Source organism: Sciurus carolinensis, chromosome 17 (genome assembly GCF_902686445.1).
Source record: "Sciurus carolinensis chromosome 17, mSciCar1.2, whole genome shotgun sequence".
NCBI lineage: Eukaryota > Metazoa > Chordata > Mammalia > Rodentia > Sciuridae > Sciurus > Sciurus carolinensis.
Genome location: NC_062229.1, coordinates 8,678,753 through 8,698,543, shown reverse-complemented (window position 1 = coordinate 8,698,543; position 19,791 = coordinate 8,678,753). Strand labels below are relative to the sequence as shown.

Sequence of the window (19,791 nt, the reverse complement as noted above, 5' to 3'; positions counted from 1 at the left end):
GGGCCAAAGAAAATATATGCTAACTTTTTTCTTTTTATTGATTTGTTTTAATTATATATGACTCTAGGATTCATTTTGACAGAATTATGAAAGCATGGATCATAATTTGCTCTATCATTGTTGAATGAAGGTCAGGTCTGTGTTAAGGCCTAGGAGTGCATTTGCCCTTTGGCCCTATGGTGATCTCACTGTCTCAGTCTGACCAATGGGTACCACTGCACCCTCCTGTGAATTATAGGCTCCTTCAAACATCACATCATGCTTTCCTTCTTTGTAGTGCATAAGTTAATTACCAATGCACAGATTCACAGTGAATGAATTTTTGGTAATGTTAATTTTAGTTGACCTTGTCACAAAATCAAAATTGAAAATCACTGGGGTGATAATGTGACCCAGTTATAATCACCCACACCATGAAAAAAAACAAAAGATAAAGAGAATGACTATGTATTTATTTAATCATCACAGCAGGCACCTGTACTAAAGAGTATGGCAAAAAACAGTATATAAACTTTTTTTTTTTTGAACCTAGGGGCATATAACCACTGAGCAACATCCCCAGAACATTTTAGGTTCATTTTGAGAGAGGATGTCAATAAGATGTTTAGTGTCTTGCTAAATTGCTTATGCTGGCCTTGAACTTGAGAAATTCCTGCCATAGCCTCCCCAGTCACTGGGATTATAGGCATGTACCACCATGCTCAGTTAAAGGCAAATTTTCAAATATAAAGAACTAAAATTGTATGGTCAGTTCATTCTCTGACCACAAAGCAAGGAAGTGAAAATAAATCACAGCAGCATGATAAGGGACCCTCCATGTGTTTGAATACTGAGAAATGCATTTCTGTATAATACATTAATTACATTAAAAAGGACAATGGAATTTTTAAAAGTTCACTTATCTTTATAAATTTTGGCAGAAAGGAGGAGAAAATCAAGAGGAAATTGAAAATAAGTGAAAGGGAAAGGGGTGAAGTGAGAAGTGATTTAATGAAGATTAAGTGGAGGAGGACATGCCTCACCTGTACAGGGCCTCGGTTCAATCCCCGGAACCACACTTCCCAATAAAATGACATTCACAAATGATGTAGAAGCAAGAAAACCTCTACTGTGATTTTACTAATACAAGTTGTACATCAATAAATACTGGTTTAATTTTATTTGCTTAATGCAATCAGGTTTTTGTGTATATACCATATAATAAAATATCTCACACACATATATAAGAACCATATAGTCCCTAAATAATTACCAATGTGGGACATTTGTCTGACCATTTCAGAGGACTGGAAAATGAACTCTGAGATTCAAGTTATTGGGTATGTGATATGGAGTAAAACACAGGAAAACAGAGTTCTTATAAAGCTATTTTCTTGAAAGCCCATGATTAACCATTGGCCAGGAAAAAAGGATTAAGACAGATTCAGGATTTCTAGCACACTGGTTCAATCCTCTCTTTATTACAAGGACCAAAATGACTGAAAGCTAGAAGTTTATTTTGGAGAATAATTTTATTTTGGACTCAAAGTTTTCAAGATGCAGTCCATGGATGGTCACATTCACGTCTATGAACTTGAGGTAAGACAGAACAACATGGCAGAGGGGCTTGGCAGAGAAGCTTCTGGGATGCTGGCAGTCAGGGTGAAGAGGGAGAGGTCCCAGACACCTCTCCTTCAAACACATGCCCCCAGTGATTGAATTCATCTAGTCATATGTCACCTGCTGAAAATTACTACCTGGTCATACATTGAAATTATTAATGAACTACAACACAAATAATGTTACTACGCTCATAATCTCATTATTCCACCTCTGATATTTCTTCATTTCCACATGAGCTTTCTCAGGGAAATCTCATATCTAAATGGTAAGATATACCCAATATTTAATCTCTTCAACTAACTCTAGAAGCCCACACCATGACACTTTTACAGATCACAAAAAAGTAAACATTCCAAGGTGAGTTTTTTCAAGGCCCCCTTCATGTCCTTGTTCCTCAGGCTGTAGATGAAGGGGTTCAGCATGGGGGTGACCACAGTGTATATCACTGAGGCCAGAGCACTCATTCTGGGAGATACAGGAATAGCAGAACTAAGGTAAACCCAAATAGCAGCCCCATAGAACAAGGAAACCACAGATAGGTGAGACCCACAGGTAGAAAAAGCTTTATACTTTCCACCAGTTGATGGGATTCTCAGAATGGAGGAGACAATTCGAGTATAAGAGAAAATTATGCCAGACACAGGACCAAAGCCCAAGAAGATGGTTGCTAAAAATAAAACAGTGTTATTGACAAGAGTATCAGAACAGGCCATCTTAAGGATCTGAGCAAGGTCACAGAAGAAGTGAGGGATCTCCAGGTGTTTGCAGAAAGACAGACGCAGCAACAACAGAGTGTGCAGCAGGGCATCCACAGTGTTGATGAGCAGACAGATCAGAACTAGCTGGACACAGAGGCGGGGGTTCATGATGACTGTGTAATGCAGGGGGTGGCAGATGGCCACATAGCGATCATAGGCCATCACGGTCAACAGTAAATTATCCATACCTAGGAAAACCAAGAAAAAATATGCCTGAGCCAGGCAGCCTGCATAAGTGATGGCTTTGCTTTCTGTCTGGATATTGAGCAGCATCTTAGGGACCACAGTGGAGGTGCTACAGATGTCAGCCAAGGACAGGTTGCAGAGGAAGAAGTACATGGGGGTGTGGAGGCAGGAGTCAGAGTTGACAGCCAGAATGATGAGTAGGTTCCCAAGCACTGTGACCAGGTACATGGTCAGCAACAGGCCAAAGAGTACAGGCTGCAGGTCTGGATCCTCAGAGAGTCCCAGGAGGAGGAATTCTGCCACAAGGGTTTGGTTTACTGGCTCCATGTTGTCGAAGAGTCTGCTGGAGGAGGGGTACATGTTCACAATGGAACACACACAGAGATGGGTATTGGACAGAGACCATTGGTCCAGGACTTAAATTCTAGTAATATTTAAAAAATTCTTCTCATTAGATTGTTCTCATTTCCTCCTTTACCCACTAATTCTTTAGTGAATTATACATTCTAATACATAAAATGTGTTCTTTCTTCTAATACCAAAATTCAAAAATAAACATATGTGATATTTATGTTGAGAAGTTTGAATGCTATCTTTAATCCATCCTTAAACTATAGTCGTTCCTTAATAAAGCATCAAATTTGGTGAGATATGAACATTTTACCATAAAAGTCCAAATGTGGGATTTACATATTATTTCTGAATATACTCATCTTTTCTGGTTTCAGGGATTGCTAAAAATTATCTTCTCACATGCTCTACTACCTTATTGTAAGAAACAATATGCATTTATTCCAATTTAAAAGTATACCAACCATCTCCTTTTGGATCTATGTAATTTCGATTCATTGTACCCTGGAATTGCTGGCTTTCTTTCTGAATGGTGATTCATCATTTTCCATATGTCCCCTACAGGAAGGGCATTATTATAAAGTTGATTATAGTTTGCCTACTATAGAAACATTACATCCCAAATGGAAATTCCCACCTTCCCACCTTTCTTTTAGTGGTGCTGGGGACTGACCCTGAGTTGCTGCATCACAGACCTACACCTCCCTCCCTGTCTTTCTGTTTTGCATTTTAATACAGGGTGTCCTTAAGTAGCCCAGGCTGGCCTCCTGTTTGAAATCCTCCTTCCTAATCCTCTCCTGCAAGGGAATGTTAGGTGTGTCCCACTGGGCCAAGCTACCATCTGATCTTTAAAGCAAGAATAACTTGCTATACCTTCAAGTGCTCACTGTGCCTTCCCAGAGCCTCAGTGTCTGGCCCTTCTAATACTTTCAAGAGTGAAGATGTACCCCTAGACATCCTCACCTTGTAAATCCACTCTCTATCACAGCAGCCAAGAAACCTGCAAGGTGGAAAAATTCTCAGAGCCAGTGTGTGAATATGTTACTGAAGCAGGTGTTCCATGTCAAAATGAAACTCTGCTAGCTCCGTGCATGCTGCTGGAAATGAGAGAAAGTGAAGTAAGCCAGAGAGAAAAGTGAATCCTGCTTGTTCTCACTCATATGTGGAGGCTAGAAAACTGGTAGAGAAGGGATCACTGGAGGTCAGAAAAGGTGGGAGACAGGAGAAGTAAGAGGTCACGTAGAACATACCATAACACAGGAGATGGGATGAATCAGTTTTGATTTTGTATAGCACCCTCAGGTGACTATGGCTTGAAAATTGGTGACAAATTTTGTTATTATTCTGACACTGGGTTTGAACCCAGAAGTACTCAGCCATTGTGTATAATCTCAGGCATTTTTATTTTTATTTTGAAAGACAGACTTGCTAATTTTCCAAGGCTGGCATTGAACTTGGGAGCCTCCTTCTTCACCTGATAAGAAGCTGGGAACAAAGGCATTTGTCAATGCACCCAGATTATTACCTATTTCATAAAGAACTGGAAGATGTGAGTTCAAATTTCCTAACCATGGAAATAAGGAATATTTAAGGAGATGGAAACCCCAATAACCTTAATCTGGTTACTTACTTTATGTATATGTATCTATCTATATGGACCTATCACAGTGTTTCTTAAATACATGTCAAACTTTTGTGTCTTAATTAAAAACATTTTTATACTTTGCAGCTGAAATTATCCATCTAGAATGTGAGCTTTGGAAGGATAATACTGGTAACAGAAGTGGAGGGAGGGCGACAGGCATGTGCTCTGGAGAGAGCAAAGGAGAAGAGCAAGCAGTTCTCCCTCTGCATTGACAGGAGCTGGGGAGGGAAAGTGCTTTGCTGGATCAACCAGTGCTGACTTTCAGGCCAGGTTCACAGCACATACCATGTTTTATGAAGCCAGGGAAGAGGGACGTCATCAATAAAGATGAAGAGAAATGAAGGCTGTGTGCTTCCAATGAGTAAGTCTCGGTGAGTTCTAATAAATAATTACTTAAAAAAAGTTTCAGTGCCAGGAACAAAGTGAGAGTACTCATGAAATAGTCACTACAGTTACTGCTCCTGTTATTCTTCTTAGGATGACACAGCAGCAGAAGTTGTGGCACCACAGGGAGAGGCCTGGAGCGCTCCAGGAGGAAATGTGCAGCCAGGTTGGGAGGGTACCTGGGCCTCCATTACCTGACCCACAGGCTGTGAGCTGCCTCACTGTTCACTGAGCTCTCTGGATGCATGAAGGGAAGTTGCACATCTGAAAATGTAAAAGTGCAGTAAGGGATTCTTGACCACTTTCTGTGTTAACATATTGAAAGTTTCCTCAGAAATTCAGAAAAGGAATTCCCAAAGGATTCAGCAATTCTACTTCTGTGTCAGGGTATCCACCTAAAATAATCAGAGTCAGGGTGTCAAAGGGATATTTGTACACACTTGTTTCGAGCACCATTACTCATAAAAGCCAGAAGGTGGGAGAAACCTCAGTGTCAAGGTACAGACAAATGGGTACACAAGAAGTGCTCTGTTTGGAAAACTAATTAACGCTTCAGACTTTAAAAGAAACGAAACCCTCACAGGAGCTTTAGTCTGGACCTTGAGATTGTTTTGCATTTTAATACAGGTTGTCCTATATTTATAAAAAAGTCACATAGGTAATTTCTTCTATGAGGGACTCAGTGTGTTCAAATTCACCAGGACAGAAAGAGAACACTGGGAAACAGGGCCTGGGAAGCACTGAGTGCTGAGCTCGTGATAAATGGAGATGGAGTTTCGCTTTGCAATATGAAAATTGTCCACACCTTTCCGGAGTGACTGCACCAATTTGAAATTCCACCAGCAATGTGTAAGTGTGCCTTTTTCCCCACATCCACACCAACATCTATTATTGTTTGTGTTCTTGATAATAGTCATTCTAACTGGAGTAAGATTTAATCTTAGAGTTGTTTTAATTTGCATATCTCTAATTACTACAGATGTTAAACACTTTTTCATATATTTATTAATCGCTTGTATATCTTCTTCTGTAAAGTATCTGTCCAGTTCCTTGGCCCATTTGTGTACAATGAATCAAAATGCAGTTTGTAAAAATAAAAAAAATTAAAAAACAAAATAAATAAATACATAAATACCATCTAAAATAAAAAAAGATGAAAAATATCCTGAAGATGGATGTTGGTGAAGACTATTGAACAACTGTGAATGTACCCAATGCCCCTGAACTGTACTTAAAGATGGTCAAGATGTTGAAATTTTCTATACAAATTTTACCACAATTGAAAAAGTAGTTTGATTTTAAAATGTTGAAGGAACACTTTCTGAGTTCCTAAGTTTATATTCCTCTCCTTGCAGAGCTTGATGAACCACCCATCCCTCATTTCTCACTCCTGGTGAAACTGTGGCCCTTCTGAGAGAATGACCCCCCCCTCCCAAAAACAGTCTTATGTCTCTCCCTCACCCAGGAAATTCTGCAGGTCAGGAATATTTAAAAACACTCATGGAAATGCAGATCCAACCTCCTCCTTCTTGGTAGGATCACCTTCACAACCAGCTCAAAAAAGACAGGGGAATGCTAAATCCTTGATGGTGCAAGTCAGGGCCAAGACTTCAGGACTCACCAACTCTGTCCTTCTACTTCAGCATCCTCCCAGGTTGATCCTCACACGCTACAGAGGGCAGAGAGGACTGGGCATTTCTCTGAGTGGTTCTCACAAATAAATGGAAATGTTCCCTCCAAAACAGGTCTTAAGGGGTCAGAGGTACAAGAGAGATTAACAGAACTCTCAACACCCAATCGCCCAGCTCCATTCTCCAGGGAACAAACAGGGATGGTGAGGAGTTGGCTCTTCTCCAAAAGGACAGAGATTGCTCTTCCACTGTGGCCCTTGACTTTATAGCACAGGTCAATTACTGAAAGACCCTGTTAACATACACACCTCTGGTTCTTCCCCAGAGCGTAAGATTTACTAGGCTTGGCATGTGGTCCTAGGAGTTCTGTTCTACCAAGTTTGCAGGTGCTGCTTCTGCTGACACTGGAACCCCACTTTGAGAACCCCCAGTGTAGTGCACTGCAATTGGCAAGGACCCAATACATGGCAGTTGTTCTGATATCATTGCCCAGAAATTTCTGGTGTCAGCAAATTTGCAGAAAAACCAACAGTAAGGCCAGAGTCAAGGGCATTTGTCCTAGGATTTGTAAAGAATTGCAATATCATGAGACCCAGGGACCAGAAGAAACGTAGTGTGTTGTGAACTAAGTGGAGAAGGACAGAGTTTAAAATGTGAAAATCCCAACCTGACAAGTTGTTCTCCACAAATTAGGGAGAGTGGAAGCAAAAAGCCAACTGATGGGTTTGGAAGTCTATCTGCTGTTGTTGGTGATCATCCATGGACACAGCAAGAGTAAGCCAGGGTCCAGGGACTGTAGCTGCTGTGGTTTGGCCCAGTTCCCATAATTCAGTGGAAGAGATATATGGGTGACCCTCCCTGGAAGCCTTCCCAGCTCCATTTAAAGGGCTCTGAGACAAGGCACAAGCACTTTGAAATCTCAGTTCACACACAAGCAATTCCAAAAGTACAGTTCCCTGCTGTGTCCCCACAGTGGTTTATATATTCCATACTGGTTGGTGTAGGATGGCATGGAGGGGAAATGAGGTGTTTGGACAGTTTGAGCCAACATTTAATATCTCATCCAAGCTGTGCAAGTTTGGGGACATAACTCAACTTCTATATATCTCTGCTCCTTCATGGGTAATAAGAGAAGTAAAAGTAGATCAACTAAAAACATTGTTTTTATATTTACATTTTGTAATGGAGATTAAACCCAGGAGCACTTTACCACTGAGTTCCATCTCCAGTTCTTTTTATTTTTTATTTTAAGGTAGGGTCTCCTTGATTGGAAAAGGCTGGCCCCAAATTTGCAATCCTCCTGCCTCAGGACCTCGAGTCACTGGGATTACAATTGTGCACCACCACACCCAGGATTTATTTAAAATTTTAAATGTATTTTTTTTTTCTATTGAGGCATGACACGTTTTCGTGTAGAGATAAGGAGAGGATGTTGCTCCTGAGAGGTAAGCTGGGCACCAAGATTGCAGACTCTGTCCTTCTTCTAAGTGGAAGTGCTGATTGGAGGTAAACCCTCCTGACAGGCAGCTGAGGTCACTGCATTCCTAATACCAGCCCCACCAGCTACCCCAGTGATGAAGCCAGTACCCTTGGTGTTGTGAGCAACTCCACACTCTTGGAGACTGCTGTTTCCTTCTGTTGCCACAGGATGCTCAAACAGAGTCCTGTTCCCATTGCAGTTGTGCCTCCTTCTGATTCTTCATTTGGACAGAGTAAGAAGCCAACCAAGTGCTAACAAGAGCATTGAGGATCAGGTGTGCCAGAAATTCTGACTCACTCTTGGTTCAATACTCAGAGCAAGTATTTATCGATGGGCTTTTAAGACAAATATCTTCCTAGTGATTTTGTTGATCATACTGTTACTTATGGAGTAATATAACATTTAAATAATACAGTGTGATCTTGAAGTTCTTTACCTCCTTGTAATTCATTTAAAAGGCCATTAAATGACTTCTAATTCATATTTTCATAACTTCCTGGTCCATTGGATATTTAATATTTATGCAATTAGCATTGTTATCTCTGGACATGTCCTTCCATGTGGTCACAGTACAGGTACACAAGCTCTTCCTGGGAGTTCCAGGTGATGGGAAGCCTAGATGCACTCCACACTTGAAAATGGTTTGCTTCCTATTCTCTCTTCTTTCAAACACCCATTGCTTTGTGGTTCCAGAACAACCAGAGAACTCCTTGACTCTCATCCTTCGCTCTAGAGCCTGCAGACACCTAAACCTCACATAAGACCAGTCCTGGTACTCAGCTCACCTCTCAGGAGCAACATTCTCTCCTTGTCTCCACACTGGGATTTCTTTATATATATTTGTAAAAACATAGTTTTATCTGGGCATGGTGGTACATGCCTGTTTTCTCAGTAGTTGGGAGGTAGACAGGAGGATCACAAATGCAAAAACCAGCCTCAGCTACTTAGGAAGGCCTTAAGCAGCTTAGTAAGACTCTGTCTCAAAAAATAAAATAAAAGACTGAAAAAGGACTTCGGATTTGTCTCAATGTTTAAATTCCCTCGGGTTTATTTCCTGGTACCGAATATATAAAAATGTAGTTTCAATTTTTAGTTTTGATTTATTTTTAGTGCTCATGTTACAGATGAAGGAACAGAGGCATATACAGGTTGAGTAAGGTCCCCAAGGTTACCCAGCTGGTATGGGTTTATAACTGTTGGATCAAACTGTCCAAAGTCCACATTGCACCCAAGCAGCATTAATGTATAAGCCATCGTGGTAACACAGCAGAGAACTCTACTTGTGGAATTGCATGCTCATGGACTCTGATTGCAAAGAGCCTGCACCTTGTCTCAGAGCCCTTTAAATAGAGTTGAGAAGATTTCCAGTGGGGGGGCGGCATGCATCTCCTCCACTGAATTTTTGACACTGGACCAAACCACAGTGACTACAGTACTTTTACCTTTGCTTTCTCTTGCTATGTCCATGAATGATCACCAACACAGCCAATAAACTTTCAGACTGATCAGCTGGCCCTTGGCTTCCACCCATCCTAATTTGTGGAGAAAAACTTGAATGGTGGTGATTTTCACATTTTTAAACTCTGTCCTTCTCCACTCATGTCACAACACACTACAGTTGCTCCTGGTCCCTAGGTCTCATGATATTGTAATTCTTTACAGGTCCTAGAACAAATGCCCTTGACTCTGGCCTGATTGTTGTTTTTTCTGCAAATTTGCTGACACCAGAAACTTCTGGGCAATGATATCAGAACAACTGCCATGTATTGGGTCCTTGCCAATTTCAGTGCACTACAGTGGGGGTTCTCAAAGTGAGGTTCCAGGGCCAGCAGAAACAGCACCTGGAAACTTGGTAGAACAGAACTCCTAGGACCACATGCCCAGTCTAGTAAATTTGAGACTCTAGGGAAGAACCAGAGGTGTGTATGCTAACAGGGCCTTTCAGTAATTGACCTGTGCTGTGAAGTCAAGGGCCAAGTGGAAGTGCAATCTCTGTCTTCTGGAGAATTCCCAACTCAGTGCCCTCCTCTGTTTGTTCCCTGGAGAGGAGAGCTGGAGGCTGGGTGCTGAGAGCTCTGTGAGTCTCACTGTTGTGTATCTCTGATGACATGGGACTTATTATGTAGGGTTCCTGTCCATTTATTTATAAGAACCACTCAAAGAATCACCCAGTCCTCTGTGCCTTCTGTAGCAAGGATCAGCCTGGGAGGATGCTGAAGTAGAGGGACACAACTGGTGAGTACTAAAGCCTTGACCCTTCCTTACCTCCATCAGAATTCAGCTTTCCCCTGTTTATTCTGAGCTTGATTGGGAGGTGTTTCTACCAAGAACAGGAGAAGCTAGAATCTGCATCTCCATGAGTGCTTTTAAATATTCCCAGATCTGCAGAATTTCCTGGTTGAGGGAGAGAGATAGGATGTGGGTGAGGGTGGACCATTCACTAAGAAGTTCCTTCCCTTTCATGAGCAGTGACAAATGAGGAGTGGGTGGTTTATCAAATCTCCACCTAAGAGAGGAGCATAAATAAAGCCAACCAGAAAGCATTCCTTTGACGTTTTTATTAAAATTCTTAAAATTGAGGTAAAATTCACATAACACAGGTTGCCTTTGGACCATGTCTAAGTACAGTTCAGTGGCATTAGGTGCATTCACAATGGTTCTGCAGCCATCACCACCAACATCTTCAGGACATTTTTCATCTTGCAAAACTGAGGCTCTGTTCCTACAAGTACCAGCTCTTCATCTTCACCCCCCCCCCATTCTCCTTTGTGTCTTTATGAATTTTGACAGTGTTCCTCACAGAAGTGGAATCACCTATATGCCTTTTGATGACTGACTGATTTCCCTAAGGACAAAGTCCTCATGGTCTGTGCTGGAGTTTTGTGAAGGTTTCCTTCCTTTAAAGACTGATACTTATTTCACTGTGTGCATTTACCTCAGCTTGTATACCCATCCATCCATGTCTGGGCACTGGGGTTTCCCACCTTCTGGCTCTCGTGAATAATGCTGCTTTCAGTGAGTGTGTGCAGACTTCTCTTTGACACCCTCCTTCAATTATTTCAAGTATATATTCAGAAAATGAAGTAGCATTGTTGGATCATATAGTGCTTATCTTTTTTATTTTCTCAAGAAACTTTTGATATTTTAATACAGTTATAAAGACTGTTTTCCTACATTTTGAAATTTTCCAATTGTACAACCTCCATTCAAGTTTCCAGGGTACCTTGTGAGGGTTAATGATCCAGATAACAGCCTGTGTATCAGGCAATCCAGGGGGAGTGGGAATATCCTACACCAGGCTGCACATTTCGCCTCCCAGGATGTACTAGGAAAGTTTCCTGTTGTACTGGAATCTCCTTTGTTGTACTGACAACTGTGCTTCTACTAATAAAAACAGCAACAGTAGAAATAATTACAACTACCATCTCTACAGAGTCACTATGTTCCTAGTGCTCAGATCTTTTCTTGTTCAATGCCCACAGCTCAGTGTTCATTTCAAGGACCCAGGAGAACTTTGCTCCACCTGTTTTCTGTGTCTTGTGTAGAATAATGTTCTTCCTTCCTTGCTTCACAACATCCTATGGCCTTCATGCTGTCCAGTGGCCTGAATCAGCAAGGGCTCATCCAGCATTTCCCTCCCTAACCCTGGCTGGTGTAGAGCAGAGGAAAAAGTGCTTGTCCGTCTCCTCCGCTCTCTCTCCACGCATGCCATCCTCCCTCCATGTCAGGAGGGAGTATGTCCTTCCAAAATTCACAGACTGAGTTCAATTGACTCACTTTTTATTTTATGAAATTTTATTTAATAGACAATACTTGTGTATATTCATGAAGTGCATTGTGATAATATGAATCCAATGTGTAATAATCAGATCAAGGTAATTGGTATTCCCATCTCCTTGGTCACATATCACTTCTATGGGTTGAGAACTTTTGAACTCCTCTCTCATAGTTCATTATATAATACATGATAAATTGTTGCAATCTCTAGTCGCCCTATCATGCTATAGAACACTGGAACTTACACATCCATGAAACTCTGTTCTGTACCTACTATCTGACCTCCCTGACTCACCTGCACCTCAGCTTCCCAGACTCTGTGACCCTCTTCTACTTTTGTGCAATGAAATTATTTTTTAGTTTTCACATATGAGTGAGAGCATGCAGTGTTTGTTTTCCTGCCTGGGTTATTCCCCCTCCTGTCATTTGCAGGAACATGTATGAGCTAGAGTCATTTCAGATTGACTGCAACAGGATAGGGCACTTTCATTAATAATGGACTTACCCAACTGTTCTCTCCTGCTGACTTCTTGGCTTAACCACGACGTGGATGTTACTTTCACAAAGTGAGAATGGCCAAGGGTCTATCACCCCATATTTAACTTTTCCAGAGACCAGATGTTGGGGGGACATTGAAATTCCTAATGAGGACTCAGTTTACTGAGTGGAGTGGCTTGGACACAGTCCACAGGAGGTGTTGGACTTCACGAACCTCTCTGGCTGCTCTGCAGAATGTGCAGTTTTGAATGCACTCAGGAGTGCTCAGCAGGTAGGGGATAATTTCAAAACCATTGCCATAGAAACATCTCCAGAGAGCAGCAATCAAGGAAAACACAGACACAAGGTTATATCCCATAAAATACCATGTGTATGGTTCCCTACATGTTCCTCTTAACCAGCTCCAAACTTCCAGCAACAATAGAAATGAAAGCAACATGTCATTATAAAAGAAATAAAATAATTCAAAAATAGCATTTGGGATTCATAGTTGCTAAAAATAAATTAGCACATAAATTCATTTTGTTTTCTAGTATTAGAAAATAGCAGATGTTTCATTTTGTGTATTAAAATACATAAAATTCTACCAGAATTAGTGGGTGAGGAATGAAATGGGTAGGAGAATTTAAAGGAAATGGTTGTCTAAGTATTCCAGAATTGAAGTCCTGGACCAAAGGCTTTTATCCATTGGTTCTTATTCCATTCTCTCCATTTCCCTATCTTCCAGGAGATTCCTCAAAACATGAAATCTGAAAATAAAACAACACTTGTAGCAGAATTCCTCCTCCTGGGACTCTCAGAGGATCCAGACCTGCAGCCTGTCCTCTTTGGCCTGTTTTTGTCCATATACTTGCTCACAGTGCTTGGGAACCTGCTCATCATCCTGGCCGTCACCTCTGACTCCCACCTCCACACTCCCATGTACTTCTTCCTCTGTAACCTGTCCTTGGCTGACATCTGTAGCACCTCCACGTTAGTCCCTAAGATGCTGCTCAACATCCAGACAGAAAGCAAAGCCATAATTTACGCAGGCTGCCTAGCTCAAGCATATTTTTTCTTGGTTTTCATATGTATGGACAATTTACTGCTAACGGTGATGGCCTATGATCGCTATGTGGCCATATGCCACCCCCTGCATTACACGGTCATCATGAATCCCCGCCTCTGTGTCCAGCTGGTTCTGATCTGTCTGCTCATCAGCACTGTGGATGCCCTGCTGCACACTCTGATGCTGATGCGTCTGTCTTTCTGCAAACACCTGGAGATCCCTCACTTCTTCTGTGACCTTGCTCAGATCCTCAAGATGGCCTGTTCCGATACCTTCATCAATAATATCATGGTTTATTTAACAACCTTTCTGTTAGGTATTGGTCCTGTGTCTGGCATAATTTTCTCTTATACTCGAATTGTCTCCTCCATCCTAAGAATTCCATCAACTGGTGGAAAGTACAAAGCTTTTTCTACCTGTGGGTCTCACCTATCAGTGGTTTCCTTGTTCTATGGGACAGCTATTGGGGTTTATCTTAGTTCTGCAGTTACTGATTCTCCAAGGAAGGCTATAGTGGCCTCAGTGATGTATGCACTGGTCACCCCCATGCTGAACCCCTTCATCTACAGCCTGAGGAACAAGGACATGAAGGGGGCCTTGAGAAAACTCACCATGGGGATGGTTTTTTTTTTTTTTCATGAGTATGTCAACTGCCTTGCCTGTGAGCTCCTAGACCAAATCAAAGTTAGTCAGGTCTCCCAGAAATAGTAGCATCACTTGAGATTGAAATACTATAATCTTAGTTGGTGATGAGAATCTCAGGGTCTCTCCCCAACCACAGAGGGCAAATGTCCTCCTCGCAGTGCATGTTAGTTCTGTCTGGTGAGCTGATCGGGGTTCATGGTGGGTGCCCTTCCCTGCCCTGTCACTCCCTCTCACTCAGTCCCACTCACCTCCCATGCCTGGGCCATCACTAAATCAGGAAGCCTTCCCAGGGACTCTGCAAGGACACACCACAGGAGGAATGGACAGAGGAGGAGTCACTGAAGCAGCAAGCTCCAGGACCCCTGGGGGGACTGGCCTGGTAGCTGCTCTCCTTCCCTCCATGCCTGGGGGTTCTCTTTCAGCTGCTGCAGGTCATCGTCACCCCAGGGAAAAGAGTTCCTGCAGGATGTGGCAGGGGCATGGGGGAGCTGACCTCAGACACCAGGATGGCAGACTCTGCCCTTCCTCTAGTGTAAGTGCTCCCTGAGGAGGACAGCCCTGCTGACAGGCAGCTGAGGCCACTGCTTTCCTAACTCCAGCCCCACCAGCTACCCAGTGGTGAAGCCAGTGCCCTTGTAATATTTAAACAATTCTTCCTGTCAGGCCTCCTACTCATTGTTTTCTTCACCCACTAATTCTTGTTTTAGTAATTTTTCTTGGTGCACTATAACTATACGTAATGGTCGTGTTCATTCCACACAAGCATGGAATTTTTGTCCTTCAGTCCCCATGACTTCTTCCTTCCCTCCCTTCCTCTCCCCTGTTTCCTTTCCTCTATTGTACTAACTTTTCTTCTGTGTACTTATAGCTTTTTTATTGAGTGCATTATTTATATCAATCTAGGTGAAATTCACTTTGCTGTTTGCACGTGTGTTCACAGGAGAATTTCCTCAGTTCCCTTCCACCATTCCTTTCTTTCCCCAGCCCTTCTCCCTCCTTCTCAATCCCTTTCTTCTGTTCTCCTGATCTCTCTTCTGTATTCCTGCCACCCACTAGTTCTTGAGGGAATGTATTATACCTTACGATTCATAAAATAAAATGTATGCATCTTTCTAAAGCTAGAACACAAAAAATGAAATTATGTGATGTGGCATGGTTTAGGAGCTGTCAATAGCCTTAATGCTTTTGCTACATCTACCATTAAGTTTTATTCAGTTTTTCACACAGTATCCAACCTGGTTTGATGACATCACTTCACTCAGTAATTGACAGGATATTCCCTGCGAAATGTTATCATTGCAGGTCTCAGATTTGCTGAAAATTACTGTCTCACCTCTTCTATGTCCTCCTTGTGAGAAATGACATGTCATTGAATCCTTTAAAGATATAATATTTAAAATTCCATCAAGCCAGTCCCTTGTGAACCTTTTAATTTGAAAAAATTTCTTTAACCAATAGAATTGGTCTTTTTCAGACTGTAGTTTGAAGGATGTTATCAAAAAAACAGAATGTGTCTCTATCACGTCTATCATAGATATGTCACACCCATTTGAAAATTCCTATGTGATCTTTAAAAAACAGGTTAGCTCACAGAAAAACAGGTTAATTAACTGTTGTTAATTAAAAATTTGAAATCTGTACGACTGAAATTAATCATCTAGAATGGAACTTTGGAAGGACTCATGCTCTTAAGGGACGTTGAGAGAGGGGCTCTCGGGAGAGCAAAGGAGAGGAGACAGCAGTTTCCCTCTGCATTCACACTGGCTGGGGAGGAAAGGGCATTGCTGGATCAGCCAATGCTAACTTTCAGGCCACTTTCAGGATCACAGACCACATGGTGTTTTATGAGGCAAAGGAAGCAAGATATCAATCTACCAAAACAGAGAAAGCAAACCTGAAGCAAGTTCACTTGTGCTTCATATGAATAATGCAGTATGCGTATTAAGAAAAGGCCTAAGTACTAGAGACATAGTGAATACTCTAGAGATACCAGCTATGATTACTGTTGCTGTTGATAAAAAATAGGAAGCATTGTGCTAAAAGGGAAATTTGTCCTGTTGTCCTGGAACACACACACGCGCGCACACACACACACACACACACACACACACAAATGTTACAATAATAATCAATAATCAATGTGGGATAGTCCCAGTGGGCATGCCTGTAATCCCAGCTACTTGGGAGGCTGAGGCAGGAGGATCATAAGTTAGAAGCCACCCTGGGCAATTTAGTGAGAACTTGTTTAAAAATAAAAAGGGTTGAGGATGTACATCAGAGGTAGGTCCCCATGAGTCTAGTTCCCAGCACCACACACACACACAGACACAGGCACATACACACAAATGTGGAAGCAAGGAGGTATCCACCATAAGTTCACTAACGTAGGGCTGGAGCCCAATAATTTTTTTGTGTAATTTTACCAGTGCTTAACACAAACAACTTTCTGTGTTCATGCTATGGATTGAATTGTCCCATATATCTCAATAAGAGAAACATACCCCAATAAATATTAAATGTGTTATATTACTCATATTGTAGTTGTGGAAGCTATACTCAGAGAGTTAGGTTAATTAGGATATGACATGGAAAAAAAATAGGAAAATAGAATTAAATACAGATCTAATATTGTTTTTTATTTTATTTTATTTTATTTTTTTCAGTCTGGTGATTGAATTCAAAGCCATTTTATTACCAGTGAGCCAAACATTTTTTTTTAAGACAGTGTCTTACTAACTTGCCCAGGCTGGCCTCAAACATGGGATTCTCCTGACTCAGATTCCCAAATATCTGGGATTATAAGCATGTACCACTCTTCTTGGCTCCATTATTAGTATTGAAATTCTGTGATTAACCACTTTTCTGGAAGAATTGAATTAAGGAAGAGTCAAGATTTCTGAAACACTTGGTATTTCATAGTCTTTGACTCCTCATCCAGGACATTTGGCAAATCATGAAAAGGACAACGTCCCCAAGGTGAGTTTTCTCAAAGCCCCCTTCATGTCCTTGTTCCTCAGGCTGTAGATGAAGGGGTTCAGCATGGGGGTGACCACAGTGTACATCACTGAGGCCACTGCAATCTTCCTGGGAGAATCAGTAATTGCGGTACTAAGATAAACCCCAATGCAAGTCCCATAGAACAAGGAAACCACAGACAGGTGAGACCCACAGGTAGAAAAAGCTTTATACTTTCCTCCAGTTGATGGGATTCTCAGAATGGAGGAGACAATTCGTGTGTAAGAGAAAATTATTCCAGAAAATGGCCCAATGCCCACCATGATGATTATTAAATATAACACAATGTTATTAACAAGAGTATCAGAACAAGCCAACTGGAGGATCTGAGTCAGCTCACAGAAAAAGTGGGGTATTTTAACTTGGTTGCAGAAAGACAGACGCAGCACCATCAGAGTGTGCAGCAGGGCATCCACAATGCTGATGAGCAGACAGATCAGAACCAGCAGGACACAGAGGCGGGGGTTCATGATGACCGTGTAATGCAGGGGGTGGCAGATGGCCACATAGCGATCATAGGCCATCACCATCAGCAGTAAATTGTCCATACATATGAAAACCAAGAAAAAATATGCCTGAGCCAGGCAGCCTGCATAAGTGATGGCTTTGATTTCTGTCTGGATGTTCAGCAGCATCTTAGGGATCACAGTGGAGGTGCTACAGATTTCGACTATGGACAGGTTGGAGAGGAAGAAGTACATGGGACTGTGGAGGTGGGAGTCAGAGCTGACAGCCAGGACAATGAGCAGGTTCCCAAGCACTGTGACCAGGTACATGGTCAGCAACAGACCAAAGAGGACAGGCTGCAGCTCTGGATCCTCAGAGAGTCCCAGGAGGAGGAATTCTGCTACACGTGTTTGGTTTTCTGGTTCCATGTTGTTGAAGAGTCTGCTGGAAGATAGAGACGTGGCCATAATGGACACACACAGAGATCACTTGGAAAGACATCTTTGGTTCATGACTTACTCATTTGCCCAATTTCTCCCTAAAGTTTCTCCTACGTATTCCTTTCTTCATGCACTAATTTTTAAGTGAATCTTATGCATTTTGATACATAAATTAAAATATGTATATTTTAAATATTAAAATACAAAAATCAAAATGTTATCTTTTTAAAGAATTATGAACTCAGAAAGCTTTTTTCCTTGAATTTTTTTAGATATTGATAGACCTTTATTTTATTCATCTATTTATATGTGTTGCTGAGAATCAAACCCACTGCCTCACACATGGTAGGCAAGTGCTCCACCACTGAGCCATAACCCCAGCCCCTCTGAAAGCTTTTGAAGTCATTTTAAATTGTAGTAGCTTTTTGTGTTTTTTTGTTTTTATTGGTTTTTCTTGGTACTAGGGATTGCATCCAGGGGCACTCTCTCTCTGAGCTACATCCCTCACACTTTCTATTTTATTTAGGGACTAGGTCTCTCTAAGTTATCCAGGTTGATCTGGAATTCACAATCCTCCTTTCCCAGGTTCCCAAGTATTTGGGAGGATGAGTATCTCAGGCATGTGCCACCACTCCTGGCTAGTAGTTTCTTTATACAGCAATGAAAGTCATTGTTGGACATCATCTCAAGGAATCTTTACTCTGTAGTTAAAGTGACTCTCTCTGGATCTGCTCATTATTGCAAAACTCAGATATTGATGAAAATGATAATCTCACATCTCTACTGCATCTTTAGGAGAAATGACCTCTTTCATCCAATTCATTAAGTATTTTATATTTTACCATTACATCAAGTCAAACTATAGAGATCTATTTAATTGGAAATAACATGACAACAGAAAGTTGTTCTGGTACACCAGGGGAGAGAGAATGTTCAGCTAGGTCTAGGAAGTTCCCTTTACCCTGGATTTCCTGAAACACAATCTCGTATCTGACTCATCATGAACTGAGTACTTTGGAAGCATGAATGGAAGTCATATGTTTGGAAAGATTTTTAAATGTAAGAAGAGAGACTTAACAGTTTTCTGTGTTAAAATATCAAACAGAGGCTCAGAAAATTACAGAGAATTCTCATAAGATCCAGCAATTCTGCCACCAAAGGGGGTCCAAGGAGGTCTTAAGAGAGGGGGACCTCAACTGGGAACCATTAGAGTTCTTGGATTTCCTTGTAGAAGACTTGTGGGGTGATTTACTACACAAGATGACAGTAAAGATTTACTTAAGAATAGCAAAAGATTTGCACTCAGAGGGAGAATAGGCCACCCTTGACTTGAAGACAAGAGAAATGAGTGATACGCCTGGATCAAGATCTCTGATTACATATTGTGTTAGATTTTGGTGATGCAGAAAATTACACATTTCCTAGTAGATCAAGTCTCTTGACAACCAAGACCCTGGTTGTTGTAGTAGCCACCCTATATATGAAGGTCAGAATTTTCTCTTTGGTTAAGCAGTCTAGTCATTAATCCCTTGTGGGAACATTATGCAGGTGCCTCAGTTGGCTTACATTTTAATTAATAATAGATCTAATCTCTTATAAACATACAATGAACATTCTGTTTAATGGAAGGAGCAAGATAGAGAGACATAACTTGTCATGTCTACAGAGTCTCTCTCCATAGTCCCATTTTAGTTTACCCTTGTTCACTTCTGCTTCTGTGTCTGGGAATTGACTCAAAAAAAAGAAAGCAGAGTGTCAAAGAGATAATCGTATGCACATGTTCAAAGCAGTATTATTCACAAGAACCAGAAGATGGAAGAAAGCTCAGGGTCCAAGCACAGACGAATGGATGCACAAAAGTGACATATGCATGGGATGAAATAA

The 19,791-nt window shown here is 41.4% G+C and overlaps 3 protein-coding genes across 3 annotated transcripts; 1 reads left to right on the top strand and 2 right to left on the bottom strand.

Moving 5' to 3' along the window:
- Positions 1-1,928: 1,928 nt before the first annotated feature.
- On the bottom strand, positions 1,929-2,873 carry LOC124967955 (olfactory receptor 7G3-like). The gene has a single exon (XM_047530380.1). It carries the CDS (start codon positions 2,871-2,873, stop codon positions 1,929-1,931), a length of 945 nt encoding a protein of 314 aa, XP_047386336.1.
- Positions 2,874-13,054: 10,181 nt separating this feature from the next.
- LOC124967954 (olfactory receptor 7G3-like) lies at positions 13,055-14,541 on the top strand. The gene is made up of 2 exons (XM_047530378.1): positions 13,055-13,981; positions 14,428-14,541. The coding sequence occupies exons 1-2, from the start codon at positions 13,055-13,057 to the stop codon at positions 14,539-14,541; spliced, it is 1,041 nt and encodes a 346-aa protein (XP_047386334.1).
- A 2,415-nt stretch (positions 14,542-16,956) lies between these two features.
- LOC124969002 (olfactory receptor 7G3-like) lies at positions 16,957-17,895 on the bottom strand. The gene has a single exon (XM_047531839.1). The coding sequence runs from the start codon at positions 17,893-17,895 to the stop codon at positions 16,957-16,959; it is 939 nt and encodes a 312-aa protein (XP_047387795.1).
- Positions 17,896-19,791: the final 1,896 nt, after the last annotated feature.

Coding starts and splice junctions, on each gene's coding strand:
- LOC124967955 (XM_047530380.1), bottom strand. CDS start 2,873: ATGGAGCCAGTAAACCAAACCCTTGTGGCAGAATTCCTCCTCCTGGGA.
- LOC124967954 (XM_047530378.1), top strand. CDS start 13,055: ATGAAATCTGAAAATAAAACAACACTTGTAGCAGAATTCCTCCTCCTG. Junction 13,982..14,427: donor GAAAACTCACCATGGGGATG/GTTTTTTTTTTT, acceptor GTTCTCTTTCAG/CTGCTGCAGGTCATCGTCAC.
- LOC124969002 (XM_047531839.1), bottom strand. CDS start 17,895: ATGGAACCAGAAAACCAAACACGTGTAGCAGAATTCCTCCTCCTGGGA.